The sequence below is a fragment of the Lytechinus pictus genome, chromosome 1, assembly GCF_037042905.1.
Source record: "Lytechinus pictus isolate F3 Inbred chromosome 1, Lp3.0, whole genome shotgun sequence".
Classification (NCBI taxonomy): domain Eukaryota; kingdom Metazoa; phylum Echinodermata; class Echinoidea; order Temnopleuroida; family Toxopneustidae; genus Lytechinus; species Lytechinus pictus.
This window is the reverse complement of record NC_087245.1, coordinates 38399707-38417759: the sequence shown is the minus strand read 5'-3', so window position 1 is coordinate 38417759 and position 18053 is coordinate 38399707. Positions and strand designations below refer to the sequence as shown.

The following is an 18053-nucleotide window of genomic DNA, read 5'->3' as shown; positions in this document are numbered from 1 at the left end:
CAAGAAAGGAGATGGATGTGAAGGGAAATGACATGACGTTTCATAGAATTTAATAGAAATATTGTACTTTTTTTTATTTAATACGACACACATTTTATACCTTCCTCTTTTTAAACGAGGAACCTGTTTGCCCCCTAATTATGGTTGTGTAGTAATGAGCTGAAAAGCGGGAGAAGTGGCCTGTATGGGGCTAACGGCAGAAAGCGATATAAAGATTTTACCCGCTCGGGGCCGACCGGACCACAAGTGTTAAAATGTTGCGTGATCTGTCTTTACTCTAATTCAGTGCCCCAATGTATACATTTAAACTCCAACTGGCAAGAAACACACTAGTCCTATAGCCTAGGGGAAAAACAGGATTAGAGAAAGGGTGAGGGAAACAAAGGAGAACTGCAGTATTGTCATTTAACCGCACGAAGCGCGGAAGCAATATATATATATATATTCAGAAAGAGAGTGAAGTAGTTTCGTTAAGGTACGAATTCGTTTGATAAAAAAGAAAAAAGAAAAAGAAAACCCACGAAGCTACCTTTCTTCCAATTCCTCCCTTCGCTTCTCCTTTCCTCTTCTCTTTTTCCCTTTTTTTTCGTCTTGGGGACTTTTTTTTGGGGGGCGACCGCCCCCGGCTACGCGCCTGCGACAAGATCACATTTTGCTTTATCAAACAAGGGTGGTCGCTGGTTCTCATGATAAACTAATAAAATTATATTATGATTTAAAAGAAATTGAATCTGATATCGATTAATCATAAACGTATTTGATCACATGACAAAGAACAAATAGCGTTGGCCAATCACAGATAACATTTGTTATGAATATGTATACAAAGCAATCTCATGCGGGACATTTAAATCACTCTTCTGATGACACACAACGAGTTGGGCCAAAGTAAACATTCGTTTGCTGGATCGTTAGCTCCTCCAAAGCTTCCACGTTCGTAATAATTTTGTAAAAATAGTCATTTTCAGGACAATAAATATCCAATATGGAGGTTCAATCTTTGAATAAGTTTTTACTAATCTTGATCATACTATTCATGTGCCATAGCACCGAAACTCAACGTTCTTCGCCATGTCATCGTAAATGTTCATACGTCGAGGCTTTTCAGCAGGCGAACTGTGAATACAGATCATTGGATACGATACCAATTGAATGCAATGCTGCTTCATATCTATCGCTTCGTTACAACCACATCTCTAGAATACGACCTGTGATTTTTAGAGGTTTTCTTTTTCTAAAATACATCTTGCTGTCAAACAACAACATATCACGTGTAAGTACACCTCAAAGAGAGAATGAATGTGAAAGGTATAATGTTTTGTAGATACGTGCAGTGCCTCATGTTGAAAGTGCCATCGAGTCGATCTCGACTCCTGGTGACCCCACGGACAAACTTTCCCCATGCTGTTCTATCATGTGAGAGCATGCTTAGTTCTCTCAAGGATTTTCCAGTTTCTTTAGTAATTCCTTCAAGCAACGAGCCATTTATTCCTCTGTCGTAATTCCTCTTCTCCTTCTGCCTAGTACCTTCCCAAGATTGATGTTCTGCTCCATACCTTTTGGTCTGAAAAAGTGTCCAAATATCCGGGCCAAATATTCGCCTTCTCTCTATTCTTTAACACTTTTTCCTTACTCCGTCTGTTTATTTTATGAGACGCCAAGTGTTACCTCGACTATTTTGTTCAAACTTACTCAATAATGTTTTGTAATTGGGTCAAACCCGGCAATTTCGTCACAAGATTACTGCAACAGGCAATTGTGTAAGTTGTTACAAAGTCTCTAATGCCATTTTATACAAAAATCATACATGTATGTATGTCTCATTCTATCTTTACAGATTGAAGCAAATACATTCATCGGGGCACCTCAACTTATGTCAATCAAGCTTAACTACAACAATCTTCAGGTGTTCGATCGCTACGCGCTGAACGGAACGCAAAACCGACTTCGAGATATCTACTTAAGTAGGAACTCAATGACAGTCGTCGAGAACGGGACCTTTCAACACGTACCAAAACTCAGTGTCATTGATCTACACCGAAATCGCTTATCTCAACTGGCTTCCGGTGTCTTCCAACATTTAAAGAACCTCGAACGTCTTTTCCTTGGCATGAACAAACTGGTTAATCTTCCTGAGGATATCTTCAAAAACATTTCATCCTTGGTCTACCTAGACCTGTCTTACAACTCTTTCCATCGATCTCTTTGCACATATTGATTACCTAATGACCATAAATCTCTCTGGAAACAGATTGGTTTCTATTGGCAATGTTCTTCATCTTCAGAACATTCGTTTAGATTTGAGATGGAACGACCTACATCAACTTGACAATTTGAATTTGGAGGTGTTGACAGACAACACCAAAATTCTGTTTCTGAAAGGCAATCCTTTGAATTGCGACTGCAGCATGGAGCCATTGCGTCAATGGTATCAACAACTATCCATAAGCAACGAGAAAGAAGTCAGTGTTGATAATCCAGTATGTTCATATCCAAGCGAATTGGCAAAGTACACGATAAATTTCATCAACGTGTCTTTGTGCGTGGAGATAGCAGTAAGCAGTACAGAAACATCGAAAGTAAGCGTCTATAATGCTGAACTTGGTACGAATGACATTGGAACGCACCAATACGTTACAACGAGCTATGAAACTGGGAAAACAAATACTAACTTATTGTCTAAAATTATTGCTGGGGTTGCAGTAGCACTGGTTATACTAGTATGTATCATCATAGTAATTTGTTATGTAGTATTTGGAAAAAACAATTCGGGCGGTCCTCCCCAGAGTCCCCACCGAAGCACACCCGACTCTGATAACTCAAAGCGTGACGAGGTCCAATTCAGTCTACAAGATCCTAATAGCCTTGTATTCATAGGCAACGGGTTAAGTGTACTCGAATCATCCGAGGACAAAACTGAACCAACTGAAATGACACCATTAAGAAATAGCAGTAACTCTGACAATGAGTGTCCAAATAAACCACAAAAAGACAGTACTAAACAAGAGAGCGGGGAAAACACACGAAGAAAATTGAGTTTTTAATAGCGGTGTAATCAGGGCCCTGGGAACGATTTTTTTCAGTGGAGAGCTGAAATCTCTCCTCAAAGGTTGGGGACAAAATTGAGTTTTCTATTCTTATATACACATACACACGAACCCAAGGGCATCCTCACACACACACACACACATATATATATATATATATATATATTATATATATAAATGTAAACAGGCATCCACTCTTTAACATGACTACTGTGTCTTGTACCAAATACTTAGGCGAAAAAATTACAAGACGATTTGACGTTGCTTGGAAGACCACAATTTAATCAAGCTTTCGGCCTTAGGCCTTCTTCATGGGTTCTATAAACAAAAGCGAACGAAACATAATCAATACTACAAAGGGAGGAACAGATGGACATATGGACATATAATACTGATATAATAACATATGTAACATAATCAATGGTACAGAGGGAGGAACAGATGAACATATGGACATATAATGCAGGTGTAATAGCATATGTAACAATTATATATCACATCACCAGAAACCGAACGCACGACACTACACACCTCCGAGTCAGCCCGAAAGACCCCAAAGACCCAGGTAAAATTACCCCACATTAGATTCGTCATGTTTGTACATCATATGTGTATGTATGTGTATATTTACATATGTATGTCTATATATATGTAGATGTTTATGTGCATGTATTCTGTATATGTATGTATTTGCATATATTGTATACGTACGACGTCATTGTTACATATGCTATTACACCTGCATTATATGTCCATATGTTCATCTGTTCCTCCCTCTGTACCATTGATTATGTTACATATGTTATTATATCAGTATTATATGTCCATATGTCCATCTGTTCCTCCCTTTGTAGTATTGATTATGTTTCGTTCGCTTTTGTTTATAGAACCCATGAAGAAGGCCTAAGGCCGAAAGCTTGATTAAATTGTGGTCTTCCAAGCAACGTCAAATCGTCTTATATTATATATATATACATATATATATATATATATATATATATATATATATACACACACACACACACACATATATATATATATTACATATCTATCATCGGCGTTCATCAGAACCGTCGTCTTAGTCAATTTTGGCTTTAAAAAAAAAATTGAGATGTTTGAGAAAATGAATGTATAAGTCCTATTCTAGTCATAACTGAATTTCTAGGCAGCAATTTATTTCAGTTTCTGAGATATGAAGGGATTTTCACGGGGATGCCATACAAATTTTTAATAAAATGCGCAAATCCTATTGGAAACGTGCACTGTAGCAGAGCGATACGACGTTTTGACTGACCGCGATTTCGATGCGCGCGGTCAGCCAAACTGTCGTATCGACAACAAACGTTTAAATGGGACACAACTCGAAATAAATAAGTGTTATAGAGATTTGAACGACTCTTTCAACGATTTAGACTCTTAAACAGATTGCAATTTGGTGATTCTCAATACATAATGGATATTTAAATATGAATACAAAGTGTTTTAAAAATAAACTCGCCACAACACAATTGATATTTTGTTATCATTACACTTCCCAGTGGCTGAACTTTCATCTACTATTATTTTACTTAAAAATTTTCCAGTATAACACTGGTGTAAATATATTCATATACATATATTGTAACTTATATCCTGCAAATATCTTATTTTGTTGCAATCAGTCTACGGGTGATTCAGCCTTCTCTACTTTCTTCCAAGTGCCTTTTCCTATCATTACTCTTCAATGTTCTCTTCACCTTCAATTATGATGTGCAATGTATTTATACCTTTTAAGCCTTTCAGAGAATACACGCCTTCCTTTCTCTGTATAAATGTATAATTGTAAATATCACAATAATATTGTTTGAAAATATTTTTTTGTATGCACGGTTGGGAGTAGATTAGGCATAAATATATACAGAAATATAATAAGCAATATGAAAGTATTTAATCCACAAATCTATACCCCCATGGAAATGTCATTAGTGTAAATAATTATGTAGAGATATGAAAGAAACGGTAATTTCATTGCTGGTGAATATTTTGTACTATATAGGATTGTATTGTATTGTTATGTCATATATTTGAAATGTTTAAGATAAGGCGTACATGGACTTCAAAACATTTGATAGGCTGAAAACCTGTTGGCTGAAGTTATACTGTCATAACTGTCGACATTATGTTGAATAAATTTACAGTGCAGTATCAGGTATAAAGAAGAATGTTTACTAAATTTTCATGATATAAAGAATTTTCCAAATTTGTAGTGAAATTTCACCTTTTTACTTTAAAAAATACAAACTATTGCTCTAACGTGTCCGAACAAAAGTATTAAGAGATTTTATCAGTTATTATTTGTGCTAAACTTTGTTTTCATTGACGTTTTGGACTGTTTTTCATTGCATTATTTATTTATAGTCATATAACTACAGAATGAAAATAAAATGTTTTACATGTCATGATAATGGACATTTTGATGTATTTTTTTAAAAAGTGGAATCAATGTGTATTGCCGTGATTTTAACAGTGAAAATATTAGGTTTTCTATAATTAACACTTTAATACCGGTGCCAAGTCGAGCTATATTGAAACAATACATCCCTGTTCACCAAGCACACCATATACTCCACACACACACAAATCCTCACCCAACTGCACACACACATACACCCACACACAAACTCTTACACATCCTTCCATACCACGTACAGACACACACATACACACCCACACGTCCACACACGCATCCTCATTGGTCCCCGCATCCACCTCTCAAACCAAGTATAGTTATTGTATAAACAGACCTGCATGCATCCATCCATCCTTAGTGACCAGTGGTGTTACATTCTAACAATGAGTGGTCAGTTGGATTTTTGTAGGCCTATTTTCTCCGGTCTTAATATTTTAGAGGGCATTGTACATTTAGGATAGTAATAGAGTTTTTGGTTCAGAGCAATGGAACTATAAGGATTAGGGTTCATTTAGTTTTTGGAGTTAAGCTTTTATGTTTGGCTTAACGAGCAGATTTTCCATTGGAGCTATTGTCGCCGGAGCAAATGTCACGAAACCTTACATTTATACTTCACTCTGTTCGAATCGAGTCATCAGTGAATGTGTTAAAGTTGAATTTTAGCTTGCTTTTAGATATTCAATACTAGTTCACCTTGCTGACCCGTTTATATAGCCTACTCATGTTTACTAAATATATGCCTGGTATATGGCACGGTGGATGGGGAAAGTTTTTTTTCTGTTCTATTAAGCTATTCACCCCTAAGGGAATAGTAGTAACACAATAAGGAAACAAACATTTTTAGAGATCTGAGTTCTTGATATTTGTTCTGAGTAGGTAGATCCGTAAGTAGTTCTCGGAGTCTCATCTTTGAAAGATTTATCTTGTTTATTTTTAAACTGCTCTCTTTTTTACTTGTATGATCCTTGATTTTATGTTTTAATCTTGTAAATCCTTTAAAAATTGTGATTTTGTTGTGTTATTTAAATAAAAACTTAAATATACAATATTTCTGTCTAAACGATTTCTTTAATTATTATTACTTATTTTTAGTGAGATAATCAAGGAAATTTCAATTAAAATTGATAAATGAAAAATACAATACTATGATTTTAATCCTAGTGGAATTTTTAATTTTTTATATGCAACTTTTCAAAGAGGTATGTTATTCAATCCGCCAAAAGGAATGCTAATAATTTTGATATTTATGATAAAGGGATTGATGATGGTGACGATAATGATGACGATGATGGTGGTGATGATGATGACGATAATGATGATGACGATAACATGGAGCTTTAACTTTCTAATCCATGACGAGAAAACTTCTGATTTAAGTAAATCAGCCTTACTGCGTATGAATATACCAGGGGCACATTGCATAAAACTTTACCAAAAAACTCCGAAAAATGAAGAAAAACTCTGGCAAACAATTATTCATGTTTTAAAATATGTATACATTAGGCATTTTCCCATCATGCACATGCTCACTTATATTTCCCTTCCTTTATTATTATTATCATACTGTTGTTTTCATCATTGATAATAATGTAATTGATATAAATAAAAATCTCTTTTAATAACTAAGTTGAGCAACATTGTAAAAATAAAGCTAACATTACATTTAACAAAGAGAGAAGTTAGAGCCCGAGTCAAAGAAAAAGTGTAAGACCAGAGAGGTTTCATCTTGCAATTAATAGTTGGATCATGCATGACCCTTTGCCCGAAGTAACCAAGCCTTTCTTATTGGTTGATAATTATTAAATGCTTTATTTGAGCCGGTAGAAGCTGGTATTAGCCTGTTTCAGTCATGATTTGATGCTTTTCGAACCATTGTGTGAAAATATGAACTGTAAACCCTTTACTGAATGAATGAACTTACTCATTTATGGAGTCACCATGGTTACCGTCTCTGGCTTTGCGCCAAAAAATAATGATCCGTTTGTGAACATTGAACTCCCAGCCATGCGAGGATTTTGAAATATGCTCTTGTTTTTTTTTTTTCATTTATCTTCAGCACCCAGTTTGGCTTCGTTCTAAGCAGATGACCCAGGCTTTCTGACGGGGCACAAGGTTTATCCGTTTCTTTACAATTTTCTGAAAAGTGGTGAAGGTAATCATCAACAGCAACGACAGAAAGAAATTTACAATATCGAACCTATTTATCCCCACTTCATAATTTTTAATGTCCGCCATGCTGTGGTCCAAGAGATATAATACTAAATTTCATCTTTATTGGTTCACATAATTCTGAATCGGGATTATGGTCGCAAAATTATTCTCTTCAAAATGACGGAATAGAACTAGAATTATCAACAATTACCAACAAAATATCACCATAACAGAGAGTAGGCCTATACTGACAAACTGGGGTATAGTTTTATTGTATTAATCGTACATATATATTTTTTTCTAAAGGTGTTGGAAGAATGTGGCATAGATCAAGTAACGAATTATCTGAGAACTAAACAATTTTCTTTCACCATGATTGAACTATATATACATTATTTCAATCAATATGCTCTTGAGAGAATAAAGAATGAGAGCTTTCGGGTTTATTTTGTAAGGTGTGGAATCTTTGGGGAAAAAACCGTTAAAGCTTCATCAGAGCGCTGCTTCACCTTTGCACATTTCGGTTACGATTTAAATGTAATTGAATATGATAACGATTAATGAAATTTGCCCGTCTACGAAGTGAATGAGCATCAGGAAAGTAACCTCCCACTTCCCTGATCACAAGATGAATGACGCATAGTTACAGCCAATCACAAGACATACAGAATCGTACTTGTAATGAATATGTATACTAATAAGAGTGGGAGATTTGAATTAATTCAATTGCTTGACACACAGCGTGCTTCATCAAACCAAGCGTTTGTACGCTCTTGAAAGCTGAATTTATACGTATCGTTATTTTCAGGACAAGAAATATCTAGAATGGAAGTTCAATCTTTTAATAAGTTTTTACTAATCTTGATCATACTATTCATGTGCCGTAGCACCGAAACTCAACGTTCTTCGCCATGTCATCGTAAATGCTCTTACGTGGAGGCTTTTCAGCAGGCGAACTGTGAATACAGATCATTGGATACGATACCAGTCGAATGCAATGCTGCTTCGTATCTTTCGCTCCGTTACAATAACATCGCAAGAATACGACCTGAGATTTTTAGAGGTTTTCCTTTCCTAAAATACCTCTTATTATCAAACAACAACATCTCACATGTAAGTATTAACCTTGGTATAAGAGAAAATGAATGTGAAGGGTATAATGTTTTGTAGATACGTGCAGTATATAGTGCCTCGACTTGTATAATTCATTGGCGAAGTATATGCCTACATCATATAAGATTGGAAACAAACATTTTAAAATATGGACTTTGAAATATGATTGTGTTGTATGATTGTGAGCGTTCATCCCCATTAACTGTTTAACACCATGCGTTGTGTTCGTTACATTTGCGCGACAAGCACAGAATGGTATAAAACTTTAAAAACATGTGCTACATGGGTATATTTGGTATCACATTAAAGGGAATCTTCATACCAATTACTTTAAAGATCTGACATTACTTCATTAACCAGTATTTAGCAATTATTTAAATCAATTGGCCAGTTTTGCATGGTGGTAGACGAGGGGAGCATGAATCTTTATTTCATTATGAAACTTAATATATGTAACATCACAGTACCTAAATATGTAATAGTTTTGGGGCTCCCTGGCTTATTTTTTAATGATAAGTGAGTCAAATTTGAACTGAAGTTCAAAAGATACCTAATTAAAGGAGAATGAAACTCTTGGAGCAAGTTAGCTTTTGTGAAAGCAGAAAAATCAAAGAATAAGATCAACAAAAGTTTGAGTAAAATAGGACTAGCAATAGAAGAGTTATGAGCATTTGAATGTTGAGATCACTAATGCTATGGAGATCCTCCCATTGGCAATGCGACTAAGATCTATGATGTCACAGATGAACAACTCTCCCCTTTTGGACACTGAAAATATACCCCAAAACATCTCTTTTTGCTCATTCTAATCATATGACAAACAATTCATCAATGATATAATGTTGTGAAACCTCTGTACTTGTCCCCTCATAAAGAGAACACCTCACCTTATTAAGTGAAATAAGTAGTAATGAGGGAGTTGTACGTGTGTGACATCACAGATCTTGGTCGCATTGCCAATGGGAGGATCTACATGGCATTAGTGATCTCAATATTCAAATGCTCATAACTTTCTTATTATTCATTCCATCTTCCTCAAACTTTCAACAATATGTTTCTTTGATTTTTCTCTTTGATATGGATTCAGCTGGTTTCAAGGGTTTCATTCTCCTTTAAGCTAATTACTATAATTAATTGATGTAAATCATGAAATTACCACGAATGAAAATAGTACTGTCTGATGTAAAGAAAATGAGGAGAGATAAAATATAGATGTGGGTTACACCTTCAACAAAATTTAGAAGCTGCAAAAATTTCAAAAGCACAAATTAAAATTAAAGACTTAAGAGAGAAATCAATATATTGTTAATTATGACATCATGGTTTCAATTTTGAGAGGGTAGACTGACAATGATGACTTTCATGTGTCCGAATCTTCAGATTATTCTGGTAACAACAAATAGCCAGTGCACCTTTTATGCAATTGTGATTGCTGAAAACTTGTTTGTAGCAATAAAGCCCTCATCTAATGTCATTTATTCTTTTTTCTTAATGTTACATTACATTGCGTTTATGAATCAGTAGGTGACACATTACAATTTGACGACACTTATTTGGCTGGCACAAAGGTGTTCAGAGAATATTTTCCCATTTATCAAAAAACTACTTGAGAACGACACTGATATTACACTAAAACAGAGGCAATTTAATTGTACCCATAGAATGTGTTTTGTATTGGCATTGACATTCAATTGACCCAGTACCAAGAGGCCATGTCGTGCAGAATGTCGAGCAAGAGGGTATATTTAAAACATAACACTATAAAATAACACAATCGAAGTAATTTTGCCAGGTGTAAGATAAATTAATTTATTTATAATATGTTAGTTGTTTTTGCTCACACCAAGTTTAAGCTAAAGCACTTCTGAGAATTTTTCATTGTACATTCACATTTTTCCTACATTTGCGTGTATGTTAAACCTGACTCTCAGTTGTCAACCTTTCGTCCACCGGTCTTTGAGCCAAGAGATGATATATCTCACGATTTGAGTCAAATTATATTTTATTCATAATAACCACAGTAAATATATCATAATATAATTGTTAGTGTTTGCAAGTATATTCATGCAACTAAAGGCAAGACTACATAATTTGGGGGTAAATCAGACATTTTTACATATGTACCAAAAAAATTGTGATGTGAAATTTTGTCTTAAAAGATGATTGCGCAAAATTATTTTGGTTAGAGTTATCCCTAACAAGTGATATATCATTGGAAAAGTCTCACTCTCAAGAGTTGAAATATGCATGTTATTTTCCTATGGAGTGTAAAGTTTTTCTCATAAGATATATTGGGAAGTATATTTTTTCACAGTTTTCCACATATTTTGACCTCTAACTTTTAAAGACATTACCCTGTGCCTGTTCTGATTGCAATTTTGAATTCCTCAGATAATTTTATTTTAGAATATATATATTTTTATGGGTATAGGATGTAAAACATAAGAACAAATGCAATTGAATGAAACGGTGCGAGTTTGGAGGAAAATTTGAGTTGTAACGAAAATGGGCCCAACTCAAAACGCATGGCCATAAAGGGAGGCAAGGTAAGTGAAATGACATCTGATAGGACTGTAATCCGCAGAAAAACAATATTACATTTTGTAGCTATAATCCAATCAGGAACACTTAAATGGCAACTGCATTTAGTTCAAATCCTTAAGACTGTTCAAATCATGGTTCCATATCCAAAATGCAACATTATGTATGTCCTTTTTTTATGATTTGTGCCCACAGAATGACAACAACCCTGAAAAGAGTAACTTTATTCTCTATACAAGTTTTCTACCACAAAATTTGCAAGTAAACAATAAATAGGCAAAACTTGTAGGTTGTTCTCCTGAAGTGCGAGTGTTATACAATCATGAATGCACATTCTTAAAAGAATTAGACAAAATAACTCATGTGCTGGTGAATAACCGACAAAATTTTCCTACAAATTGACCAAAGTGTTGGTAAAAATATTTACCAGAATTGACCATGTTTGACCCAGACTCTTTTTTGGGTCGAACAAATTATCTCCAATACATTCGTTATTTGACTAATCATAAGACAACTCACAATGAACGCCGGGGTTTCAAATGACATGCAACCAATGAGAATGAAACTGCCATCATTGTTATTATTAACGACCGTTAACAATGGGTATTCCCCTTACTTTATCAGGGCCCAGTAACACAAAGGTTTATGATGAATACAAAATATGAAAGGACACCTCTGATTGGTTTCTAGCGAGTATTTTGAACAAACACAAATGTGATATCGATCTGGATTGGCCATCACCATTTAGCGATTAATCGCCAACATTTGTGTTATGGTCTGGATCCCAAATCAAACCTTTCTGATATGAAATTCTGAGATTCAAAATAAATACAAGTTGACTACGGATAATTTTAGTGAGATCGAAATCATAAAGATTTCATATTCAAATCTAAATTCAAATTGATTTGGGTCTAAACAGGGGCGGAAATTTATCCCAAAAGGTAGGGGGACAAGAGGCTGGAAAATTTGACGAGCAAAAAAAGAAGTTATCACCCCAAATTTAAGATTTAAAGTAATTTCGACGAAAATAAATTTGAATTAAATTGAATTGAATTTATTTATTGTCCAATCAAATGGAAATTTGGTGCTCGCTGGTTACCAACAAGTTTACAAATACAATGTATACCAATAAATGATAATTGACAGTATATAACAGCAAAATGGCGTTATGACTAAATAAATATTTTAATGGTTATATAAACATGAATTAAATAAGTAACATGCTGTTCCCAGGGGACTGATCCCCAACCCCTGCCATCTAAGATACATCAGTCTACAAGGCAGTTTGACCACGTCTTGCCCTACAGTTAAATATGTGAATTGAGTCTGGTACAAATGAGAATCTAGATCGACTTCGCTTAGTGCGAGGGACGCACAAACGAATTCCCGATCGATTGTAGTTGTAATAAATAAAAAAGGGGTGTGTAGGGTCTTCAGGAGGACTCGATCAACATATGTATCTTCAATGCTTGGCAATTCTTTCCCGATGATACGTTGAGCAGTTTTCCTTATTCTTTCTAGTCTTTTCTTGCTAGCAGATGTCAAATTACCAAAGAAACAAATGAAATTAAATATTAAGATTGACTGAACAATTGACTTGTAAAACAAGACAAGGAGAGTGCTATCAACACGTATTTTCCTTAGTTGTCCGAGGAAAAAGAGCCTTTGGTTACATTTCTTCTGTATAACACTAACATTACTTGACCAGTCTAACTTAGATGATAAGGTAGTGCCAAGGTATTTATACTCACTAACCTGCTCGACAGCAGTGCCCTTGATACAAAGGGGCACGTGATCTATATGGGTGTTCTTATGAAAATGTATCACCATTTCTTTCGTTTTGGCTACATTTAGTTGTAAATGGTGGTTATCGCACCAATCAACGAACCGTTGAATAGTTGAAAAGTAAGAGTCGGCATTATCGTTCGATCGGATATACCCCGTTATGACTGTGTCGTCCGCGTATTTTATCATTACACAGTTGTCACCTGCGCATACACAGTCATTTGTATAAACTGAAAAAAGCACTGGGGATAGTACGCAGCCCTGTGGTACACCAGTGCTGGTAACACGAACATTCGAGACTAAGTTCCCTATTTTGACCTGCTGACCTCTGCACAACAAAAAGTTTGACAAGCAAACAAAAAATCATCCCAAAAGTAAGGCCATCTCGTCCTGACATACATGTTTTATTTCGATTTTGAATGATGTATATCTTACCACCGTAAAAGACCACGAATAGTAGGGGGACATTTGATATTGTGTCCACCCTACTATTTTGAGTAGGGGGGACACGTCCCCCCCTGGGATTTCCGCCCCTGGGTCTAAATCCAGAGTTCTGATAGTCACTATTTACAGGAGATCAGAGGATACATAAAAGAACTTAAAGACGTGAAATTTAGAGTGTAACTAGCATTATCTTATGAATTCATTCCACTTTGACATCTCATAAGCATACTTAAAATGTTGGGCAACATACTGTCCACTGTGTTGGGTAATGTATGTTATTAAAAAATATATTATATATTTTGGGCAATTATATCAAATTGAGCAAATTTATTACCCAATTGTTAGTTTTTATTTCCCAATATAGGCAGATTTTAACCAATAGTTGTATGGACAGTATGTTGCCGAGGGTTGGTTAAAAGTTGGCATATTTTGCCCAACTATTTTAAGAGTGTACCTATTTTAGTTTTTTTTTCCTTGAAAACTTATATTCCACTTTGTATTTTGTATTAAATTGTGTAAATGAAACCATTTCCCCCAATTAACTGATTAATGGCAAACATTGTGAGCGGTGGCCGCTCACATTATGATATCTCTCCCTCCCCCTCTCTCTCCATCATCTCCCCCCTCCCTCTCCCTCTCTCTCTTCTCACCCATCTTCTCTTCTCTTTATTCTTTAACATTTTCTCCTTACTCCATCTGATTATTTTGTTTCAGGCGCCAACAGTGGCGTACCTAGGATTTTCCAGGATTTTCGTCGGGGGGGGGGGGCAAAAAGGTCTTTCAAGCTCGTCAGGGGGGCAGGGATACATGCATGGGTGGTGGCTCGTCAGGGGGGGGGGTAGACTGCCCCTCTGCCCCCCACCCCTCCCCCCCCCGTAGGTACGCTAGTGGGCGCCAAGTGTTTTTTCAAACCTACTCAATTTTGTTATTGGTTCGAACCCGGTAATTTTGTTACAAAATTAACTACAACAGGCAATTATGTAAGTTGTTACAAAGTCTCTCATGTCAGTTGTATTTTATACATGTGTTTTGAACAAATAGTATATCATTCTATCTTTACAGATCGAAGCAAATACATTCATCGGGGCACCTCAACTTAAGTCTATCAAACTGCTCTACAACAATCTTCAGGTGTTCGATCGGTACGCACTAAACGGAACAGAAAACCGACTCCGAAACATCTACTTGAGTAGGAACTCACTTAGAGTCATCGAGAACGGAACCTTCCAACTCGTACCAAAGCTGGAAGTTATTGATCTGTACCAGAACCGTCTTTCTCAACTCACTTCCGGTGTCTTCCAACATTTAAAATACCTCGAGCGTCTTTTCCTCGGCATGAACAAACTGGTTGATCTTCCTGAGGATGTCTTCAAAGACCTATCTTCCTTGGTCTACTTAGACCTGTCCAACAATTCTCTCACAACCCTTTACATTAATGTTTTTGCACATATGGATTACCTAATGACCATTGATCTCTCTGGTAATCGATTGATTTCTATTGGCAATGTTCTTCATCTTCCGAATATTCGTTTGGATTTAAGATGGAACAATCTTCATCAAATTGACAATTTGACCTTGGAGATCTTGACAAGTAACGCCGAAATTCTGTTTCTGAAAGGCAATCCTTGGCATTGCGACTGTAGTATGGAGCCATTGCGTCAATGGTATCAACAACTATCCATAAGCAACGAGAAGGACGTCAAGATTGATAATCCAGTGTGTTCATACCCGAGCGATTTAGCAAATCACACTGTAATTGACCTTGAAGTGTCTCTGTGTATAGAGATACCAGCAAGCAGCGAAGAAACTTCTACAGCAACTTCCCGCCCCTTCCCTTCTAATAATGAATTCCATAATAATGATAATGTTGGAATTGACAAGAATGTACCAATGTACCAAGATTCTGTCACAGAGAGAGCTGAAAGTGGAAAAACAGATGATAAATTATTGATTGTGATCGTTGGAGTTGCGGTAGCATTTACCATTCTGATTACCTTGTTTGTAGTATTCATTGTGATAAAGATTCGAAAAAGACATTCGGATGACAAAGGCAGTGATGAGCCAAATGTAAACACACCTTTAAAGCCTCGCGAACAATTCGACAATACGTCTCATGTAGGCAAAATGTTAACACCAGAGAAAGAAATTCTGAACAAAGAAAGAAATGTTGAAAGGTGTAGCAAAAAACTCAACTTTATACCTTCAGAATCTATCTGCTGATCCTTGAAGCTACTGCCTCATTTCATTATTATTTCTTAATTTTTGTACTTATTTTTAACCATTCCTTTCCTGTAAATAATGATTACTTGTATAATACAGTACACTGCAAAAAACGCCGGTGTTAAATCACCACCAGCCCGGAATCTATATACAGTGGGCAGACTAACGTTGTGTATTTATTTTAGCAGTGTTATAATAGCAGATCAATATTAATATTTTGCTAAAGAAAACTTTGCAATCTGTTTTCCTTCTTGGAACTATATATATAGTCTATTTACTGACAAGATTTTGCCGGCTTATTTTGTATCCATGTTATCTCTGCATGAGCTTTCATTTCTCCTGTGTATTGTATACATGTATTACAATTGCCTAAAATGTCATACTTTATACTTTATGAGCAATAATTTTCATAACTCATTCAATGTAAATATTTGTACACTTTTATAAAAAAAAACTGCAAAACTTGATTATTGTTTAACGATTCATTATTGAAGTTCCATTGTAGGTTATCAAGAGTATAGGAATGCTGAATTGAGTATCGGGTATAGGGCAAATAACAGACTAAATTAAAACAGATATCGGCAACAATCTTTGAAGAGCAGAAGAATGAGTATAATTCATCAGATACTAAAAGAGTCATTTTAGTTTTTTGTTTTAAATTTGATATTCCTTCCTGCGGGCTTCTCATAGAAATGTTCAAAATTATATTTGAATAAGTTGATTATTGTTGTGTTTTTTTCTAAGAAATCCCAATCGATGGCGATTCGATTTTGATGAACAATAATAATCTGCATATATCATTATGTGAGGGAATTTTAGCTCCGCGATCTACGGGGATTCAAGAACACATCAAATATATTGAAAATGCCTGTTAAATGACAAAGAACATGTAGGGGGTCTTTGTCGAAAATTGGTGAACAGGAACAGCATGTTTAGTCCTATTTAAGTTTTGGAACCAGTATACAACGAAAAATTGCAAATAATTATGTCGTCCGCTCCGGGGTCCAGGACCATTTGTCGGGTCATTCTCAGAAAAATTCACCAATTGATGGGGGGCGGGGAATCGTAAAAATAAGGTCTACAGAATGGGTTAAAAGATGCACATTGTGAAAGTACCATCTATGAGAAAGTGGCAACAGAAAAAAGGCAAGTTGCTGTTGCGTCAGTTTGAATTACTGATCGGATTAACTCAAGTACTGTATATCAACGTTACGGAGGTTAATCGTTAAAATTGTCCACTTATGTTACTCAAATTATTGTATCACTTTTAAAATGAACGAAATAGAAATGCACACAATTCAGTTAAAGTGTGGTATCAAAAAATGTATTTACTTAAGGCAAAATGTTTGCAAGACAGAAAAAATATTCAATATTGTTTTTCAGAAGCAGCATGTTACCAAATAACATATGACAAAAATACCATAAAAATCATTGCACATCTTTCGTTCAGTTTCATGTTCATAATTTGAATGAGGCAACCTTAAGATAACTGTTCATCAAAACCCGAGATCCTAACCAATGCATGAACAATTTTGGGAATCCCAAGATACTTTACCATCAAATCCTCGAGTGGCATTTACCCTTGTCAATATTCGTTAGGGAAGTTAAATCAAGTTTAAAAAATTGCAATACATATTTTGTTAGCTTAGGAACATCAATATTTAGGTATTCGTATAATTTTTTTAATAATTAAAGATAAATGTAAAACGCATTGCTTAATTTTGCCCCCCCCCCCCAAAAAAGGGTTAAAAACAAAACAGGAAACGAACAAGTCGGACAACTGTAATTTTTGCTGTCGTTGTTCATAGTTGGAATGGGAAAACCGAATAACCGGTCCACAGAATTGTAGTTCATCTTAAAACTTTCTGGCCCATAGTAATCCTAAGCAAGATCCTTAGTAATGCATGACCAATTCTGGGAATCCAAAGATACTTTACCATCAAATCCTCGAGTGGCATATACCCTTGTCAATCTTCGTTACGGAAGTTAAATCAAGTTACAAATTGCAATATTTATTTTGTTAGCTAAGAAAAATCCATATTTAGGTATTCGTATAACAGTTTTTAATAAATAAAGTTAACTGTGGAATGCATAGCTTAATTTTGCTACCCCCCAAAAAAAATGTTGATAGAACAGGAAACGGACAAGTCGCACAACTGTAATTTTTGTTGTCGTTGTTGTTCATAATCATGATAGTTGGAATAAGAAAACCGAATAACCGGGCCACAGACTTGTAGTTCATCTTAAAAGTTTCTGGCCCTCAACAAAATATAACAATCGCAGGCCGATAACCAGGATGAGTT

The 18053-nt window shown here is 35.5% G+C and overlaps 2 protein-coding genes across 2 annotated transcripts; both read left to right on the top strand.

Annotated features, from left to right (window-relative positions):
- The first annotated feature begins 1036 nt into the window (after window positions 1–1036).
- LOC129266799 (leucine-rich repeat-containing protein 70-like) lies at window positions 1037–2218 on the top strand. The gene is made up of 2 exons (XM_064104597.1): window positions 1037–1273; window positions 1838–2218. Exons 1-2 carry the CDS (start codon window positions 1037–1039, stop codon window positions 2216–2218), a joined length of 618 nt encoding a protein of 205 aa, XP_063960667.1.
- Window positions 2219–8325: 6107 nt separating this feature from the next.
- LOC135155701 (leucine-rich repeat-containing protein 15-like) lies at window positions 8326–16216 on the top strand. Its single transcript, XM_064105716.1, has 2 exons — window positions 8326–8760; window positions 14593–16216. The coding sequence occupies exons 1-2, from the start codon at window positions 8473–8475 to the stop codon at window positions 15748–15750; spliced, it is 1446 nt and encodes a 481-aa protein (XP_063961786.1). The 5' UTR covers window positions 8326–8472; the 3' UTR covers window positions 15751–16216.
- Window positions 16217–18053: the final 1837 nt, after the last annotated feature.

What these genes read in the sequence shown, in the direction of transcription:
- LOC129266799 (XM_064104597.1), top strand. Translation starts at nt 1,037, where the DNA reads ATGTGCCATAGCACCGAAACTCAACGTTCTTCGCCATGTCATCGTAAA. An exon ending in CAAACAACAACATATCACGT is followed by an intron (nt 1,274 to 1,837) that starts GTAAGTACACCT and finishes CTATCTTTACAG; the next exon opens with ATTGAAGCAAATACATTCAT.
- LOC135155701 (XM_064105716.1), top strand. Translation starts at nt 8,473, where the DNA reads ATGGAAGTTCAATCTTTTAATAAGTTTTTACTAATCTTGATCATACTA. An exon ending in CAAACAACAACATCTCACAT is followed by an intron (nt 8,761 to 14,592) that starts GTAAGTATTAAC and finishes CTATCTTTACAG; the next exon opens with ATCGAAGCAAATACATTCAT.